We start from the raw sequence: 19,081 nt of genomic DNA, 5'->3' as shown, positions 1-19,081 counted from the left end.
GACTCGTATCGAAAGAGAAGGCTCTGTCGCCAGTAAGCGAAGCATAACCAAAATACCTAAATTTGACGAATTTATCTGTGAGCAGCAACTGTCTTGAGCTTAATAAAGCCATGAGTGAAAAGAGCCGACTTGTCTGCATTCGCCGAGGCGGCTGAGGAGCAAACCCCGCGCAGAAAGCACCAGTTCATGCTCTATTCATTGCGGAAGACAGAGCATTACTCGAGTGCTCGTCTTGTCTCAGAGACAGGCTGTCAGTCAGATGCAAAAGTCGTCGCTGCTTCGGCGAGGGATCCACAATGTGCTGCAGGGTGTGCAGGGCAAGCGCGGGGGAGGGGCAGCAAACGAGCTCCCGAGCGCCCTCCTTCCTCGTTTGTACTCGTGCAACACCACACGCCACTCACGCCCTATCCGACGCCCTGGAGACGCATCCAAATTAAACTGCTTTGTGCCCTTGCAGCCATCCTTGATTCCTGTATCCTTCGGTACAAAATCCCTTACTAGACACTGTTCAAGCTCTGCTTCAAGCACCTTGATAAAAATCATGGCCGACAGAGACGTTCTTCCCGACGTGTATGTCCTCCGCCGACACGTTAGATAACCACATCACTGACATTGTTGTTACACAGGGTCAAGCCATCCAACTATGCCATCTCCCTATTCGATCTCGAGCTCGGCGGTAGCTGGTCCTACCAGGGCAAGGTCGACATTGACGTCGAAGTCAAGCAAGACACCAAGGAAATCACTCTGAACACCCACCAGCTCAAGGTCCACAGCGCCCAGGTCTCGACCGAACAAGGAAAGACCGAGGGTGCTATCAAGGCTTCCACCATCTCCTACGATGAGAAGAACCAGAGGGCTACCTTCCACTTCGACCAGCCCATCCCTCAATCGCACAAGGCTGTCATCTCGGTCCAATTCAGCGGTATCATGAACAACGATGTCAGTATCCGCATCGCACCCGACACGAACCAATGCTAACATACCCGTCATCTTAGATGGCTGGATTCTACCGTTCCAAGTACAAGCCCACCGTCCCTGCCGCCGCATCTGTCCCCAGAGACTCTGAATACCACTACATGCTGTCCACTCAATTCGAATCTTGCGACGCCCGCAGAGCCTTCCCCTGTTTCGATGAGCCCAACCTCAAGGCAACTTTCGACTTCGAGATTGAGATTCCAGAGGACCAGACCGCTCTGTCCAACATGCCTGAGAAGGAAGTCAAGAAGGGTAACAAGTCTGGCACAAAGATCGTTTCCTTCGACCGCACTCCTATCATGAGCACCTACCTTCTGGCTTGGGCTTTCGGTGACTTTGAATACATCGAGGACTTTACTAGACGCAAGTACAACGGCAAGAACCTCCCCGTCAGAGTCTACACCACCAGAGGCCTCAAGGAACAGGGCAAACTGGCCCTGGAGAGTGCTCACCAGGTCGTCGACTACTTCTCCGAGATCTTCCGCATTGAATACCCTCTTCCCAAGGTCGATCTTTTGGCTGTTCACGAATTCGTATGTTTTCTGACCTTTCTTATACCTCAACTTAGCGCAAATCATGCTGACCAGATTCTGCTAGTCACACGGTGCCATGGAGAACTGGGGTTTGATCACCTACAGGTAAGTTAATAGGAACGTTTTTGTATTTGCTCGTCTGACAATATCTAGAACTACCGCCGTCCTCTTCGACGAATACGCCTCGGACCAGAAGTACAAGAACCGCATTGTCTACGTTGTTGCTCACGAGCTTGCCCACCAATGGTTCGGAAACCTCGTCACCATGGACTGGTGGTCAGAACTCTGGTTGAACGAGGGTTTCGCTACCTGGGTCGGCTGGTTGGCTGTGGACCACCTCCACCCGGATTGGTCAGTCTGGTCTCAATTCGTCACTGAGTCTATGCAAACTGCTTTCAACTTGGACTCCTTGAGAACTTCTCACCCTATTGAGGTTCCCGTCAGGAACGCACTGGAAGTCGATCAGATCTTCGACTCTATCAGTTATCTCAAGGGAAGCTCAGTCATCCGTATGCTGGCTTCTCACTTGGGTGTTGAGACCTTCTTGCACGGTGTTGGCGACTACCTTCAGGCTCACAAGTACCAGAACGCTACCACTAGTGATTTGTGGTCTGCTCTTAGCAAGGCCAGCGGAAAGGACGTCAACACTTTCATGGACCCCTGGATCCGTAAGATTGGTTTCCCTGTCGTTACTGTAGCTGAAGAGCCCGGTCAAATCAGCATCAAGCAGTCTCGATTCCTTAGTGGTGGAGATGTCAAGCCTGAAGAGGACGAGACCACCTGGTGGATCCCTCTTGGTCTCAAGTCTGGCTCAAACACATCCGAAGTCAAGAGCGGCTCTCTCACTGCTAAGGAGGATACTATCCGTGACGTCGACGACAGCTTCTACAAGCTCAACTCCGAACAGACTGGCTTCTACCGCACAAACCTTCCTCCCAAGAGACTCACACAACTTTCAACTCAGCTTGATAAGCTCTCTCCTCAGGACAAGATTGGTTTGATCGGCGATGCTGCAGCTCTCGCCATCTCAGGCGATGCAACCACTGCCGGTGTCCTTTCTTTCCTAGAGGGCTTCACCAAGGAGACCAACTACCTTGTCTGGTCCGAAGTTCTTTCAAGTCTCGGAAACATCAGATCTGTCTTTGCCGACGACGAGCAGGTTTCTGAGGGTCTTCGCCAGTACACTCTGCGCTTGGTTAGCGAAGCCACTGACAAGATCGGCTGGGACTTCGCTCCCCACGACGATTACCTGACTGGTCAGCTGCGTGCTCTTCTGCTCGCTTCTGCTGGTATGGCAGGACATGAGGCTACTGTTGCCGAAGCTAAGAAGCGTTTCACTGCTTTCACTGAGGGCGGTGACAAGAAGGCTATTCACCCCAGTTTGCGCACAGCTACCTTCAAGATTGCCGTCAAGGAAGGTGGTAAGCCTGCATACGATGCTGTCATGAAAGAATACCTCAACACAACCTCTGTCGATGGCAAGGAGATTGCTCTTCAAGCACTCGGCAGAGTCCAGTCGACTGAGTTGGCCAGAGAATACCTCAAGTGGTCTTTCAGCGGCGCCGTCGCCACCCAAGACCTGCACACTCCTTCCAGAGCACTGGCTCTCAACTCAAAGACCAAGCTCGAAGTCTGGCACTTCGTCAAGGAGAACTGGACCATGCTGAGAGAGCGTCTTGGCAACAACATGGTCGTCCTAGAGAGATATCTCCGCATGAGTTTGAACAGATTCTCGAGCTTCGAGGTAGAGAAGGATATTGCCGACTTCTTCAAGAACAAGGACAACGCTGGCTATGACCGTGGTCTTGCTGTCGTCAGCGACACAATTAAGGGCAGAGCCAGATACGCACAACACGATCTTGAGATTGTTAGAGAGTGGCTGTCGGCTCATGGTTACATGAAGTAGAGTGGCTCAGTACAAACCACGAAAATGACCTTATACGATACAAATGATGTGCGTAGCTAGATCAATTTATGCAAGTCAAATCAGTCCTATGCTGCATGCGGTCACAATGAAGTGGTCTTTTGGTGACGCAATTCTAAGTTTCAAGAATGGTAAGGCACGCAAATGTTTATGAAGAACAAAAATCTCGCGACAGAAAGATGATTGGGGCACGAGTAAGTTGATGCAGCACATACTCTGGACAAAAGAATAATCGAATTTTGAGAACTACAACAATTTTTATGGTACAAAATGCGGAACTAAGGGAGAAAAGCATATGGATGCCAGATGCCAGATGCTGATTCGCGCAGACACAGCCTGTCGCAATCGAATGACTTTATGTCATTTCTTGGATGCCTCAAACTAGAAGGCATACAGTAAAGTGATTTCCATCACAGATGGATTTATGGTGAACGTTATAGGAGCAAGCTCAGGCTCTTAAAAACCTTTGTCTTTTTAGACTCTTTCTGAGTCGGCGGCGTGACCACTTGGGCCTGCAGAAGTGTCTAGAGGCAAAAGGGTCAGCATTCTCTTTGAAAGTTTAGCTAGAAGAGAAAACTTACAGTCACATGTGACGAAGCAGCGATCGACCTCTGTCAAGCCCTCGCAGGTGTACTGAATAGTCTCTGCGATATCGTGGGTGCTGTGCAACTTAGCTTGGTCGTTGAGGAGAAAGTCAATCTCGACCCAGATACCGTCGCCGGCGTGGTAACTGGTGATGCTCTTGAAGCCATCGACAACAGGGGAGAAACGGTAGCATAGGTACAGCAATTTCTTTTGCAGCTGCTCGTCGGCTGCCTGGCCGGAGAGTCTAGTGACGTTCTCAAAGCAGGTACCTGCCCAGTCGTAGATGATGAAGAGGGATAGAATACCAGCACCGACGGGGTCCAGCCACCATACGTTTGCTTTGTAGCCGATGAAGGGGAACAGGAGGGACAGAGTGTTGAAGACAACGTCAGTCTTGCAGTCTTGGGCCAGAGCTTGCACTTGAGTGGTCTTGATACGAACACATCCTAGACCAATGATACCCTTGACAATGATGGTGGCCAGCATGGCGCCGATAGCGATAGCAGACAACTCCTTGGCCTTGTGGGGAGCATCGGGCAGAAGTTTTTGTACCGACTCTTGCAAGATCTGGAGGAAGGAGATGACCATGATGATGGAGAAGACGAGAATACCGAGGGGTTCAAGGCGACGACGGCCGACGGGGAAACGCTTTCGAAGAGCTTTGAGGCGCCATTGAACGAGTCTGTTGGTGCTCCAGACAATCAGAGTACACAGTAGATCTAGAGCCGAGTCGACGAGCGAGGCGATCAAAGAGAGCGAGGATGAGTAGAAAGCGGCGGCAAGCTTAGCGATCAGGAGCAGAATGTTGGCAATAACGTTGATGTTGATGGCCCACTTGGCCTTCTTCTCTGCCTTCTGTCTGTTCTCCTTGACATCGTCGGGAAGGAACTCCCAAATGGCGCCATCGGCATCTTGCAGACCTCCATGGCGTTCTCGTTGGCCATCACCATCTGCGTCTGGGTTCATGCTGTCTAGAACATCATCGGCCAATGCCTTGACCAAAGCGTCGACTTCGGCCCAGTCATTGAGACGATTGTTTTGATCTTGGTAGAACTTTCTGACTTTCTTGTCTTTGATCTGCTTGAGCTCCTCGTCGGACTTTCTGAAGTGCTCAATGTCTACATTTTCAACACCAGCCAAGATTTTCTGCTTGAGATCTTCTCTTCTCTGGTCATGTAGGGCAGTACGGGCGGCGTCCCTGAATCTGAACATGTTCGGTTTCTTCCTGCCATTTAGGCCGCTTTCGATGTCTGCCTGGTCCGGACGACCATTGCCATTGCTCTTGCTTCTCTTAAGGCCGAACGAGGCAACATTTCTAGTGCCGACCATATTCTAATACAGAAAATCAAGAACTGGCTCCTGGCTGTGTAAGACGAAGAACAAGTGTCGCGTTGTTTATTTGGCGATCTCGAGAATGACGTCGGGCCAAGGCGATGGTGAGATGGAATCTGGGGGGCGCGATGATCTGGGGGCTTTCGTCTCGCTCGTCGTACGGACTTGCTCGCCTTTGTATTACCGGGATTGAAGAGGCTTGTGAACAGATTTTGGAGGCCAGCACCGTGTATATAAGCAAACTTGTTCCTGAGAGCTAGTCAAGAAGCGCGCGAGCTCCACCAGCGAATAACTCAAAACCGGTTCCATCACCTCCCACATGTCCCGGTTTGGTAACATGACGTCTCTTGCTATGTGAATCGGCCACGGGCCGACCACCGCTGCCCTGCTGGATCATGACGACGACGATAAATTGTTCCGCGCACTGAATCGAACGCCAGTAAATATAGCCTCCGAGGAGCCTGTTTATGCAATGTAGGAATCCACAATCAAAAACCATGACCAGCGTGTATTCGGCAAACAGTCCTGTCAGCTTTGACGAGCTGCTCACTCACATCAAGACTCTCCCCGTACCATTGCTGCCACCAGCAAAAGCCATCGACCCAACCTTGACCGACAAGATAGCATCCTTATATTTACATCCAGCACTCGAGGCTCTGTTACATCTTCTCAACCATGACCTGCCTTCAGCCCATTTCCTGGTGCGACACATGCAGTCCGATCCAGCATTTGAAGCCATGTACCTACACGGTATCCTCCATCGTATAGAAGGAGATTTCAACAACACTAGAGCCTGGTACCACGATGTCTCGAGCTCCGAGCCCTTCGAATTGGTATGGGAAAAAGCCACAGACGAGGAAAAGGCCGAGGTGGAAAAGAAAAAGGATCAAGGTGAAAACAAGATGCCTCCTCAAAAATCTGCTCGAGACTTTGTAGACAGCCTAGAAAAGCTGTCAAAAGGTCAAGGAGATAAGCAAGCGCTTGCAAAAGAGAGCAGGAGGGAGTTTGATGCTGTCCTTGACTGGTGCATCAAAAAGTTCGGGACTGCAAAGCACACTGATGCCTCGAAGGCTTGGGTGCAACCAAGTCAGGAGATCAGCCAAAAGGGTCAGGACATGGTCACTGGCAATGGTGGCTTCAGAAAATTTTAAACATCCACAGGTCAATCCATTTGACTGATTTCATGGAGATATCTATAATCTCATGAATTGACCTAGCAAACTTCTGTAAATTTCCTCTTGCAATACACGATACTCCAATTTCGTGCAGCCACGACCTTCATGATTCCCAGAGACTATACTTCGACCCAGGTAGTGAGAGCGCGCAGCCAAGCCTTGTTGATTAGTGTGACAAACAATTTACTAATGTTAAACATAGCCCAGAGGAGCTGACAAACTATCACGCAGAAAACAAGAAAGGCATGTTTCGTATTTCGTTTTCATTTGGCGTCTCGAGGAGGAAGCTCATGATCTCTTCTTCCTCTTTCGAGTGCGACTATATTCCCGCATTCGTGTTGCCAAAGACTCCTTCCCCCGATGTATAAACACCAAACAGACAAGAAAGCAGGAAGAAGACGTAAAGCATGCTCCCTCCAGCCCGGTACATTTGCAACGTTAACATGACAAAAAGGGAATTAGATCGCAACCAACAAAAACGCAAAGGGTAAAGAAAAATAAGCGTTCACGTGGAGCAGAGTGATATAGAGCCTCGTACCAGGTGATTCGCGTGGTGTATGGCGAGATCGTTTACGCCTTCATAACGCCGGTAGGGAAAGGGTCACACGACATCGCCCATAGGGAAGGATGAAAGTGTGAACAGCATTTCCGGAATGTTTTCTTTGTTTTTCTCGTATCGCGTGCTCTTTGAAATTGTTCATGGGTCGGGTATCGGGGAGTTTTGTGCATTTAGCAGCACTGGCCAGACTTTGCGTTACCGTCGGCGGGCTTGGTCAAGGGAACGCTGACAGGGGCACCACTTCCGGGGCCGCTCTCCTTGCCTTCGCCTTGATCGAGAGCCTTGCTGGAAACAATGCGGTAGATTTCTGGAACATGTGTAAGACGAAGTCGCGGCAACGAAGCATAGACTGCATACCTGTAAGGATGTTTTGGAAAGCAAGCTCGACGTTGCTGGCGTCCAGAGCAGAGGTCTCGATGAACGAAAGGTTGTTTTCGCCTGAGGTAAAGAGCAATTAGTCAGATGTGGTAGACATGGCGAAGCGCACGAGACTTACTGGCAAATTGTTTAGCCTCCTCGGTAGGCACAGCGCGCAAGTGTCTCAAATCGGACTTGTTTCCAACGAGCATGATGACAATGTTACTGTCAGCATGGTCTCTCAGCTCCTTGAGCCATCTGGTGACATTCTCGTATGTCTGGTGCTTGCTGATGTCGTAGACGAGCAGGGCACCGACGGCACCGCGGTAGTAAGCTGAGGTGATGGCACGGTAACGCTCCTGTCCGGCGGTATCCCAGATCTGAGCCTTGATGGTCTTGTTGTCGACTTGGATGCTGCGCGTAGCGAACTCGACACCGATGGTCGACTTTGAGTCGAGGTTGAACTCGTTGCGGGTGAAACGGCTCAAGAGGTTGGATTTACCGACACCAGAATCTCCGATCAGGACGACCTTGAAGAGGAACTGGAGGTGGAGTTAGTACTGAGACTATGAAGGCGCGACGGAGGTGTGAGCTTACATCGTACTCGTCGTTGGCCATGGTGGTAATGTGTGAAGTCGGGGGCTGGATTAAGGAGGGGCGGATCTCAGCAGGCGTGGCGGCAGAGACAGCGATAACGAGGTCGTGTGTGTTGTTTCAATGGAGCGCACAGCAGTGTGTCGGCGAACAGCAACAACAAGGGGTTGAGCACAAGAGGAGAGTTGACGTGGTAGAGAGAAGATCAGCTGTTGTTTGAAACTCCAGGCAGCCCAAGCCCGGTCCAGAGAGACACGCCAACGCCAACGCCAGCGCCGTCTGCTCCTTCCCATCTTTCCCCACCTCCAGCCAATCCGCACCGTCCATCGCAAAGCCTTGGCACTATCACACGTGCAACTTATTATCTATCACTTGCAGGTGGAAGGCGCGACCTTTCAAAACATCGACTTTTCTCCAAACTTCCGTCACTCCACCAGTCGTGCTGCACCGTCAAAGACTTCTACCTGTCGACGCGTTGTCATGACCTCCCAACTCGTCTTCCATCATGGCCACTCATAAGTCTCGATTGCCCTTCGAAGAGGACGACGATAGTGATTCAGTCAACACTGATAGCACTGTTCAAAGCGAACTTGAACCAGAGTACAGTGTCGAAAAGGTCAATCGCCTGCCACCTCACTCTCTCTGCTCTGTCACTGACTTGCATCAGATTCTTGCAGAGCGAGAGTCAGACGACGGCGAGCCACTTTACTTGGTCAAATGGGAAGGCTACGAACTCCACAGATCTACTTGGGAGCCACGCGAGAACTTCCACGATACTGACTGCCTCGTCAAATGGGAACGTCACAAACGAGACGCCGCTAACGGTCGTGTTAAACTGTTCAAGGTTTCCAAGTTCAATACCGCAGTAAGAGAAGATGAAGAGCAACGTGAGCGTCGCCGTGCCAAACGTGCAGAGAAGCGCCGCCAGAAAGAAGCTCGGGAACCTACACCCCGCCGTCGTCTCGTCTCCAAAAAGGATCTGACCAAGAAGGGAACTGCGAGGAAGGCGCCAACCCGTGATGCAACCAGCTCCCCGTCTTCCGTCACCGAAGAATCGCCTAGAAAACCAGACACCTCTCTCTCCGAGCCCACTACCCCCGGCGGCTCTGCCAGCCGGAAGCGTAAGAGGGTTCTATCCGACCCTCGCTCACCCTCTCCATCGCTGTCGATCAATGATGTGTCCAATTCACAGTACTCTATGTTCAACGAGCGTACGACTGAACTCACGGAAAGTCCTCGCAAGTCCCCGATGTCACGTTCAACAACTGTGCCGAAGCGGGCTCGTGTAAATGATCAACCCAGTGAGAAAGAAGCCACGAAGCAACCATCAGGTACGTCAGACAAAGGTATAGACCTCGTGCGTCAGAACTTCCACGCTCTCTGTTTCAACAACTTGATGTGGAAGTTGCCTTCGCAGAAGGAAATGCCGCACAGGGTCAAGCTCAACTAAGACCCTGTGAAAGTGATGTTGTTCTCAACAAACAACTGCCTAGTCTTGTGGCATACTCTGATCCCGATGGACATCGAAATATTCGCAAGAGCTCTAGCAAAACATTGAAGGCTTAGGGTCCTATACTGACTAAAAATTTCACCTCTAGGCAGAACAACATCTGTAGTTACATCTAGGCCTAAATCATTCAACACTTCAAGCGTTCATAAGAAATCTCAGCCAGGGGACGCTACCAGCGAAGTTGCAGCTGCCAAAGACAAAGGTCCCGGACGTCCACATAAAGACGCCGGTGATAGTTCCTCAACGTCCCAGGCTTCCAAACTGGTAAAATCATCTACGGCGCGAAATCTGTCGACAGTGCCGGGCAATCTCGAACAACGCCGTGCTTCAGACGCTACCTCTACCACTGTACCAAGTGAATCAAGAAAGTTCCCCGAGCGCAGGGACGCCGCATCAACAGCCACTACCGAGACGTATGCGGAAGTGCCTAGAAATTCGACCAGCCTCTTGCCTAGAAATCCGGCCGGCGCTACTGTCACTAATGACACTTCGAAACCCGCACCCAAAGCCGCTGGACCGTCGCGTAGAGCGCCACCAATAAAATTGTTCCATGAACCAAAGGTCAAGCCTAGACAACGACCACGAGTCAATGAATACACGCCCAAAGACTCGACTGATCCTCAATTCGTCAATCTATCTACGCAAAGGCGAATGCATCTTTACAGCCACAACGAACCTGCACCTGACCCAAATGCTCTGAACTTCATCGATCCGAATACTGGAAAAGTCCTAAACCCTCCAAGTGGCCCTTCATCTACATCGAACGCCTTGCGACTAGACATCAATGTGACCAGACGCGAGAATTTAGAAGGTTCAGCAGCACCAAAGTCAGCGTCTGCCTTAGAGCGACGTTCCGCCTCGACCTCTGGGTACCAACGTGAACCTCTTCATGTTCGCATTCCAGCACCTCATACGGCACAAGCATCCGAACAAAGATTCGCATATCCGTTAGCTCAACCAGACGCACCTCGCTTCTCCAGAAAACACTTGACATGTCGATTTTGGTACAGAGGCACTTGTAACAAGTCTGAGGAAGAGTGCTACTGCGCACATACTTGGACTGGGCTGTTGGAGCCTAAGAAAGCCGCTACCTGTGCATATTGGGAAAACAACCAATGTAAATTCACCGACGAGCAGTGTGAATATGTCCATGGTTATAATTTCCAGCGAAATGTCGATGTATCTACGCGAGAGAGCCATGAGGATGTCAACGGCTTCCGGGCAAGGCGCCGTTCAGATAGCCCCGATCGTTATGGATTGCGTCAGGACGAGGCTGAGGGACGCAGAGACAGAACCAGTCTGCCAAATCCCAGGCTGCGTCCTGATGAGCGGACTCCGATCCAATCACCATCTCTCGCATCTACCGCATCATTTGAGCCTAGAAATGGCGCAGCAAAAGAGGTCCACATGAAAGATGCTGAAGTGCAAGGTCTTACTGAGGAACTACCTATCAACACAGCAACTAATTTCGATGTGTCGAACGAGAAGGATACTTCAGATCCTGTTAGCATAAGTCTCAGCATCAGACCTACTAAGCCACCTGCTCACACTATGAACATCAAGCTGGTCTTCGACGAAAGAGTAAGTCGAGTAAAATTTCTTGAAACTATCTGTGAGAATTCCTCACTCGAAGGCTCCGAAATTTGTCGCTCGCGTGACTTCGAAGCCTACTGGTATTTGAAGGACAACACATGGGCATCTGGTGGTGTCATTTGTGCTCCAGGGGATGCCTTAGCTACTTACCTCGAGGACTTTCTAGTCTTACACTCATCTTGTATCGCCCTCCGAACGGACGATTTCATCTTCGTCATTTATCCTACTCAGAATCCAGACTGGAAGTTCATGCCTTATCGAGGTCCAGAAAGGCCAGGCCTGCGATGGTATCTCCAAGCAGCAGTACCCGGCACCTCTGAACCCATCATCGTCAGACAGACCAAAGCCTCTTTCATCTCAATGTGTTCTGAGCACCTTGATCTCAACCCCGAGGTACTATTCGCTGCAAACAGAGGCAAGCATATCGAGAAGTTCGTGTATCTCTGCTTCCCTAAGGGGACACCGGAGACGAAACTTGTTGAAGTCTTCTTGAACGAAGTCGGCGCAAAGTTCGTCCATTCGGAGGATTGTGACCTGTGGAGCCAATTCTGTGGCAAAGGGTCGACCGTTAACAGAGTGGTTCTATTCCACCCGTCGATGAATTTCTTTTGGAAACTGCCAGACTTTTGGAGTGTTTTGGCGACTGGAGTTAACATCTTCCAAGTTGGTGTTTCGAAGGCCATCAGAAATCGTGCCGATTTGCCAGCGAAGTACAACTGCATGCGCCTATTCCCGAGTGGCACACTCACACTTATCACCGACGAGATCTTCAAGTACCACCCAGCCCAGGCACTTCAGGTGTTAGAGATCTTTGAAGGCTACAAGGCAAAGCCGGAAGGTGGACGAAACGACCGCATCTACTGTCGACCTGGTATCTTGGCATGGCTCGCAGAGCTGATTGACGAAGACCGTGAGAAAGGCACTAATGACACTTCCCCCAGAGTCAAATGTTGGCAGCTCGTCTGTGAACTGCTTGGTACACCTGTAGCCGACAACAGCCGCAACCCGTTCCGCTCAGATGTGAGACCGCCTTCTATGCTGTACTCTCCACCCAAGATCGAGATGCCGGAATACGCGTCCACGTGGGACAGCAGTGAACAGGAAGCCACAGAGTTCTTGGTGAATTGGTTCGCAGGCAGTGCTGTTGAGGAATGCGAAACCTACCGCCGCTTCAACGTTCTGTACGAGCAGAACGACACATCCGTGGCTCAAACACCTGGAGTCATGCAGCCCGACAACCCCAAAGATCCAAAGGAGTGGATGAAGAAATACACCCACATCAGAGTCACCACCCCGGCTCGATACATTGTGCAAGTCGAGAGCTACGAAAAGTCGAAGATGAGGGCTCGTTAGTGGAGGTGGCGAAGAAGGCAAAGGACTATTGGTTGAAGATCGGGAGAGGAGAATGGTAGAACCACGAAAGTGTGTAATGCTTGCTAGGTAAAAAGATAGAGCATTGGTTGGCAAGCATATGGTCCAATTGATTGTCATAGACATACGATCATCACAGATGGCAAGAAGTTTTAGCCGAAGATTCTTGCTCTAGATTGAATGTGAAGCAAGCGTCCATCGGAAGGTATGACTGAGTCATTCGTAACTGCTTGAAATATACCTCTCGCGAGAACCGATGTGTCCTCGAGGGAACCGCAGACTGTCCTTTTGTTCATGACTTTCCGTATCTTCAGAATGAGTCCCCACATGTGTCCAGAGATACTCGAGGATCAATCTGTGGAGCAGACCTTATTGTGAGACGCAGGCGTTTATTTTGATGGGTTTGCAGTATTGCTCTATGCCTCGGTGTAACCCCTGAACGTAGTGTAACTGAGCCGGTAGCTGGTCCTTCGAAGCGGCTAGGTAGCTTCGCGCCACACGTCTCTTTGTTCTTTGATTTAGCGCTGGCTCTGTTGCACACTATTGTGGTGGACCAGTCGTGAAATTGTACCATGGGATCGCTGCTATTGAATGTCTAGAGGCCGTTAAGCTCTCTTGTGGCCATCGTAGACCTCGACATCAAAGGCCTTCTTGACAGCCCATGAATGAGCAGAAGGACTGTGAAACATGTCAGCATCAGCCACAAACAACAACCCACTTCAGCAAGAAGAAGAAACTCACATCAATGGCCCACCTCTCCAGAAGGGCAACACATTATCCATGCCTCTTCTACGAGCAGCAATTCTCTCCATAATCTCACCCCGTTGGAACAATCTCACCTCCTCTCCCTTCACTTTACCGTCCTTCTCGGCAGCAAGCATCCACAAACCCACAGCATCAGCTTGAGCGACGACGCCGTCATTCTTTGCCAATGTCACTAGTTCCCCACATCCATATCTCTTGCTTTCATCTAGGTCTTTGCATGCAGAAGGGCCGCCGAGCAGTTTGCGACTTGTGCGTACGGTGGGGACGTAGATGGTCAAGGACCAGAAACCAGTGTTGCGGAACACGAGATGACGGACAGTGGCTAGGAAGACTGCGACGGGGAAGTTGAGGCCAAGAGAGAGGTCACCTCGAAGAGAGTCCATGAAGGTTATCGTCGAGGTGTTTGGGCGTGATGAACGGGTTGCGAAGAAGGAGAGCAAGCGGTGGAAGGCGCCTTGTGCTGACATGGCTGCGACTACTTTCTCAGATTCTGATGTTCTTTCCAATTGAGATAGTTGAGATAGAAGGTGCGATTATTAAGTTGTACTTGCGTGGCAGAATATGTGTGAAGCTCCGACTGTTTACTTGACATCATCCAGGGAAAAAGTCATGACGACATGCTGCGTTTCTTCTTTTTGAGTTGTTCTACAGATATTCCAAACCATCCGCCCGCAGATGCTCTGTACAAAGGTTATATTACAATTTTTATTCGTCTTGCGACCTTCTATACCCACTCCTTGGGCTCCTTGAGGACGCTCAGCATGCGCTCTTCCCTCGAGCCCTTCTCGGGTGCGTGCATGTATTGCCAGCGAGCAGTCAATGGCAAGCTCATCAAGATACTCTCAACTCTGGAGCCAGGGGTGTTGAGACCAAAGCTGGTGCCGCGGTCGTGCACCAAATTGAATTCGACGTAGCGGCCTCTGCGTAATTGTTGCCATGCCTTCTCCTTTTCAGTGAAGGGCATAGTCTTTCTCTTCTCGATGATGGGGATGTATGAGGGCAGGAAAGCATTGAGACATGACTGAGAGAAGGAGAAGAGAGCCTCTTGGTCCTTCTCAGTCTCGTCGAGGTCATCGAAGAAGATGCCACCGACACCACGTGTCTCTCCACGGTGCGAAACATAAAAGTACTTGTCGCACCACTCCTTGAAACGAGCATAGTAGGTCTTGTCATGAGCATCACAGGCATCTTTGATTGTGCGGTGGAAGTGAATGACATCTTCGTCGAACAAGTACGAAGGGGTAAGATCAGTGCCGCCGCCGAACCACCAAGCATTGGGGGTGCCGTCGGCATTTGCAGTTTCAAAGTAGCGATAGTTCAGGTGCACGGTAGGAGCCATGGGGTTGCTGGGATGCAGGACCATACTCAAACCGGCAGCAAAGAATTCCAAGCTCTCGACATCCGGATCCAAAGCCTTGTGGTTGACCCTCATCTTGCTGATGGCAGCGCGCGGCAGGGTGCCGTAGACGATGCTGGTGTTGACGCCGCCTTTCTCAAAGACATTGCCGTCTTGAAGAACGCAGGTGATGCCGCCGCCGCCATTGGGGCGGTCCCACTTGTCGACTTTGAAGCGGGTGCCGTCGACCTTCTCAAGCTCGCGGACGATCTCCTCCTGCTTTGTTTTTATGAATTGTTCCATTCTCAGACGCATGGGGGACGTCTGGGTGACGCCGGATTCGCGCTTACTGAGACTATCGCGCTCTGCAATGGATGGCGGCTCGGTGTGCTCTACATCTCCAGTGGCCTGTTTGGTCGTGTGTCAGTGTCTGGGCAGTCCATGTACGTCTTAATGGAGTGAAGTGTACCATTGAGTAGATCAGTGCACCGACAAAGACGACACCGACGGCGAGGCGCGTCTTGGGTGCGACGACTCTCGAAGGCTGAGGAGTGCCTGGAGGAAGCGGCGGCTTGGTGCCATGGTCGCCAATTGAACGGACTTGTTGCTTGGTGAATCTGGCAGCACGAGCTTGCCAGGAAGGTGCTCGGCTTGCTTGTGCGGTGCGGCGGAATGCCGTGGCTGCGAATGTACTCATGTTGAAAATACCCGAGAGAGGCCAAAGGAGTTGGGCAGACGAAGAGCAAAGGCAACCTTTCGTATTTAAACTCAATGTTGTCAAGAGTGTCTACTCATCATCAATCCTATGAAGCTCGGGCCATGACCTGTCAGGGCCGATCACTCCACATGTTACACATATGGCCACCCCAAGAGTCCACTAAGAGACCATTTCCTTCCCAATCCGAAGGGGCCACCAGACATCAGATTCGTCTCGTCGCGAAGGCACCCGTGTCATATCATCTCTCAAGGAAGGACCGATCCGTAGATCAACATAATGCCATTTGTGCTTTCCTGTTCCGCCCGTCTTTATAGAATGTGCTACAGTTGGCACGCTTCACTCATGCAATTGAAGCTCTTGACAACACCACCGTTCATCATGTTCGAGTTGCGAGTGTCACAACCGTCACAAATGCAATGTCCACATCCTTATACAATATGCCGAGTTTGACGCATACCGGCTCGGCAAGAATTCACTGAGACAGGAAACATGTGAAGCCAGGGTCACTCCAAAAACAAATCCGTCTTCAAAGAAAGAATAGGAAGTACTGTCAAGGTTTAGTAAGACAACCTATTCCGGTAATGCGGTAGAGCAGTGTGTGATGAGAGGCGAAACATATTCGAAATCTCTTGTCTTTGAACAGCGTAAAATTCGACCCTACGCCATGGTGAAAGGATAAGAAGATTCCACAGGCAGGAGGATTCCTCACTTGACGATCACTTGGACCTTATTACCCATTTGTAAAGTCTTCAGAAGGTATCGGTTGTACCCGTTAGATACTAGCCTACTGAAGCCAAGCTCATCGAGGTACTTTGTCTATACAAACCACATCCCAACAAGTGAACAGCGATTGTTCACTACCTTGAAGAGAAGATATCAAAACCTTGGAAGGGTAGATACCCAGCGCTCCACACGATTCGATTCTCTCTCTTGGCCAAAATCACTCTGCTCATGTTTCAACCTGTAATCACCAGCAGGTATATTGCCGAATCCATCACTTGAATCGTAACCCAGGCTTTGCATCCAGAAATCGCGCGACATGAGCTCCGCTTCGAGCCTACGGATGATATCAGAAAAACGCCTGTCCTTCTGTGTTTTGGCATAGGAGATCATGGTTTCTTCCGAGTTCGAAAGATAGTACTTTGGTATCGAATCCATGGCCTTCAACATGCCGATCCCGGTTGCCGAAAGGACTGGACGCCCCATCCAAAGATCTGGCAATGGATCTTGTGGCGTCCCGAACCATGACGGCCGCTCGTGTCTTGACAGAGCTCGTTCCCTCTCTTGTCTCTCTCGATCTTCTTCAGCACGAACTTGCTTTGCCAGGAGGTAATCTGCAGGCAGTGTGTAGTGCAGATCGAGATTACTGAATCGCCTCTTTCGGCTGGCGCCTCTCATAGTACCATCAGAGCTCTCAGTCAGGCTCGTCTTTGTTCTCTTGACTCGGCGACGACGAAGCTCATCATTCCGTATATCAAGGTCCATACTGGTTTCTGAGGAGGGGTGAAATAGTCCATAAGATAAGTCCTGATCTGGTCTATCGCATTGTCCGTGTTCCCTGAAACAGGATTGCCGTACAATATCGTGGCTGCCTTCAGTTTGTGTTCCTTTGTGTTCATACTTGGTCCGTTTGCCAGCGTCATATGTGTCCATCGCACGAAGATTCTCACCCTGACAGTGCTTTTCCACTTGTGAGGCTTTTTCGATGAGATTGGTGTTATCATGCTGGGGATACAAGGCAAGCGGATTTAGGCCAGTCGCAAGATAAGACCACGCATCGCAATCAAGGGACGTTTTGCAAGGTTCGTGATCGCGGCCTTCTTCCACGTTTCGTGATAAGATGTTTTCCATGTTTTGGAGAGCATGACGACAGCTTGAACACGTTATGATGTTGCTGCAAGCAGAGGAGACATCCCCGCCACAGTCAGTATGTAGTCCATCTGAAAGGGCGTCAAGGGATTCGGTAAGGGTGGCAGTGCCGCACGCAGAGCAGTTTGAACCAAGACATTTTTTGTTTGCCAGTGTTTGCTTGATATTGACCCATTCAACAGCATCTGGTTCCTCATCTTTGAGCTTCAGTAAAAGCTTGCCGAGGTGCTCGTTGTGGACCATGCTTCTCACATCAGTCAGGACTTGTTTGAGTAGAGTGACATCTGATGGCATCCATCTGTGATGAATAGGTCCTGGGATACCATCAGGTCTGCTGAGTGGAATCAAAGCATCTTAAATATGGTCTTCGCATCTGAGACATTTGGAGAGATCACCACAAGACCCATCCTCACAGCTCTCTTTTTCTCGTCGTTGTATATAGGCATCCTCAAGTCCTAGGAGCTCGTCACGACAACCGGAGCAGTTGTTGAGATCCTTACACTTCCTGCCCCAGCATGTTGAACCATAGCCAAGGAGATGGTTGAGGGATTTGCTCAGGGAGGCATCGCAGCAGAGAGAACAATTCCATTCAAGACAATATCCAGACGCGAGCTTTTTATAGTCACCAGCTATGGAGCTGCTGCTGCGATATTTTCCGAATCCCGGTTTCTTCATTCTCTCCTTGGTATTGTGAAGATTCTTAGCGTGGACGAGCTTGCGCAGCATCTTCGTGATAACTCTTGGATCGGAGGTCTTCATCTTCTCCAATATGTCTTCGAGCAAAGGATTGGAGTGCGCGCGATGTTGTTGCGACGAGAACGACGTATAGAATATGTCGCTCTCTTGAAGTCGCTGTACCAAGACGGCCTTAGTGCCAGTACCAGGAAGTCTCCGAGCTTGGAGAAATTCTCGAAGTTCAGGGTTTCTCAGCTCACTGTACTCGACCATCTTGGGTGTATCGGACTGCGGAGGACGTGGCTAGATTAGGATGATTAGTGATATGCTTGAGCAAGCGGGCCTAGATATAGCAAACCAATGATTTCTCGCGAATTTCAGCAGGTATAACGAGCTGGACAGGAGAGTATATGACAGACTCCTTGGATGAAGGAGCTTCACGAACACAAAGGAAACTTGGGGTGTTCGAGAGATGGATTTTGTCATCCGCAGCGCGGACGTGACGCGCTCTGAGATTGCCCAGGTAACCAGCCAACATCGCCGCAGGGACTGCAAATCACAGGCGAATGGCCGGCCCGGCGACTCTTAAGCTTAGCTTGGCTTCTGGTACCCGAAACTCCATTTCCATCTCAGTATTGTATTGGTTGCAACTTCTTAGGGCAACTTTGCGGTTTTGTAGGGAAAAGGAATATGTTCGAGCAAAGTCATGACTGTACGAAGGGTGAGAAACGGGCGGTCAAGGGTGTAGATATTGCGCTGTAAATCTGCCGATAGTTTATTGCGCGAGAGGTGCCAGATGAGCTACGATGTGATCAGAAATGCATGCTTTCCATAGAATTTTACCTCTCAACAGACTGTATGAAAAAGCAGAGATGCGATGATTTGTGTCAGTCGGAAAAGGCTGGGAAGCGAGGTAGGGTGCTTGGTAATCACTTTCTGGTGCGTAGCATGGCCTAAGTATCGAAAATTTGTCTATGAACGAGATGGCATAGTGTAGCGCACTTCGTTCTTGTAGGAAGGTCTAGTCAGAATTGCTTTGGTGTTTGCATCGCATCTTCAGTGTACCGTAGTTCAACCATGGTTATACCATGGTAGAAGCATGGTAGAAGCATGATAAAAGCATGATAGAATCATGATAATATCTTGATAGTATTTTGATAACATTTTGATAGAATCTTGATAACATTTTGACAGATCGAACTTGCCCATC

At 50.2% G+C, this 19,081-nt stretch overlaps 8 protein-coding genes across 8 annotated transcripts; 3 read left to right on the top strand and 5 right to left on the bottom strand.

Annotated features, from left to right (window-relative positions):
* Positions 1-541: 541 nt before the first annotated feature.
* On the top strand, positions 542-3,414 carry M437DRAFT_67969 (uncharacterized protein; the record flags this gene model as incomplete). The annotated part of the gene is made up of 5 exons (XM_041025028.1): positions 542-570; positions 627-939; positions 996-1,508; positions 1,573-1,613; positions 1,662-3,414. 5 exons carry the CDS (start codon positions 542-544, stop codon positions 3,412-3,414), a joined length of 2,649 nt encoding a protein of 882 aa, XP_040877828.1.
* Positions 3,415-3,906: 492 nt separating this feature from the next.
* Positions 3,907-5,346, bottom strand: M437DRAFT_77162 (uncharacterized protein; the record flags this gene model as incomplete). The annotated part of the gene is made up of 2 exons (XM_041026749.1): positions 3,907-3,956; positions 4,014-5,346. The coding sequence occupies 2 exons, from the start codon at positions 5,344-5,346 to the stop codon at positions 3,907-3,909; spliced, it is 1,383 nt and encodes a 460-aa protein (XP_040877827.1).
* Positions 5,347-5,846: 500 nt separating this feature from the next.
* Positions 5,847-6,500, top strand: M437DRAFT_53576 (uncharacterized protein; the record flags this gene model as incomplete). The annotated part of the gene is made up of 1 exon (XM_041022547.1): positions 5,847-6,500. The coding sequence occupies one exon, from the start codon at positions 5,847-5,849 to the stop codon at positions 6,498-6,500; it is 654 nt and encodes a 217-aa protein (XP_040877826.1).
* A 753-nt stretch (positions 6,501-7,253) lies between these two features.
* M437DRAFT_86512 (ras-domain-containing protein) lies at positions 7,254-8,058 on the bottom strand (the record flags this gene model as incomplete). Its single annotated transcript, XM_041028475.1, has 4 exons — positions 7,254-7,390; positions 7,441-7,521; positions 7,580-7,982; positions 8,038-8,058. The coding sequence occupies 4 exons, from the start codon at positions 8,056-8,058 to the stop codon at positions 7,254-7,256; spliced, it is 642 nt and encodes a 213-aa protein (XP_040877825.1).
* A 1,174-nt stretch (positions 8,059-9,232) lies between these two features.
* M437DRAFT_53944 (uncharacterized protein) lies at positions 9,233-12,490 on the top strand (the record flags this gene model as incomplete). Its single annotated transcript, XM_041022607.1, has 2 exons — positions 9,233-9,369; positions 9,637-12,490. 2 exons carry the CDS (start codon positions 9,233-9,235, stop codon positions 12,488-12,490), a joined length of 2,991 nt encoding a protein of 996 aa, XP_040877824.1.
* Positions 12,491-13,134: 644 nt separating this feature from the next.
* M437DRAFT_16722 (uncharacterized protein) lies at positions 13,135-13,722 on the bottom strand (the record flags this gene model as incomplete). The annotated part of the gene is made up of 2 exons (XM_041018873.1): positions 13,135-13,186; positions 13,250-13,722. Coding segments are annotated over 2 exons (525 nt in total), but the record flags the coding sequence as incomplete, so codon positions are not given.
* Positions 13,723-13,997: 275 nt separating this feature from the next.
* On the bottom strand, positions 13,998-15,306 carry M437DRAFT_67963 (coproporphyrinogen III oxidase; the record flags this gene model as incomplete). The annotated part of the gene is made up of 2 exons (XM_041025027.1): positions 13,998-15,017; positions 15,079-15,306. The coding sequence occupies 2 exons, from the start codon at positions 15,304-15,306 to the stop codon at positions 13,998-14,000; spliced, it is 1,248 nt and encodes a 415-aa protein (XP_040877822.1).
* Positions 15,307-16,203: 897 nt separating this feature from the next.
* On the bottom strand, positions 16,204-18,144 carry M437DRAFT_67962 (uncharacterized protein; the record flags this gene model as incomplete). The annotated part of the gene is made up of 2 exons (XM_041025026.1): positions 16,204-17,549; positions 17,610-18,144. 2 exons carry the CDS (start codon positions 18,142-18,144, stop codon positions 16,204-16,206), a joined length of 1,881 nt encoding a protein of 626 aa, XP_040877821.1.
* Positions 18,145-19,081: the final 937 nt, after the last annotated feature.

Source organism: Aureobasidium melanogenum (genome assembly GCF_000721775.1).
Source record: "Aureobasidium melanogenum CBS 110374 unplaced genomic scaffold scaffold_18, whole genome shotgun sequence".
In the NCBI taxonomy this organism is placed as follows: Eukaryota; Fungi; Ascomycota; class Dothideomycetes; order Dothideales; family Saccotheciaceae; genus Aureobasidium; species Aureobasidium melanogenum.
Note: the sequence above shows the minus strand (reverse complement) of the source record. Positions and strands in the feature narration are given on the sequence as shown.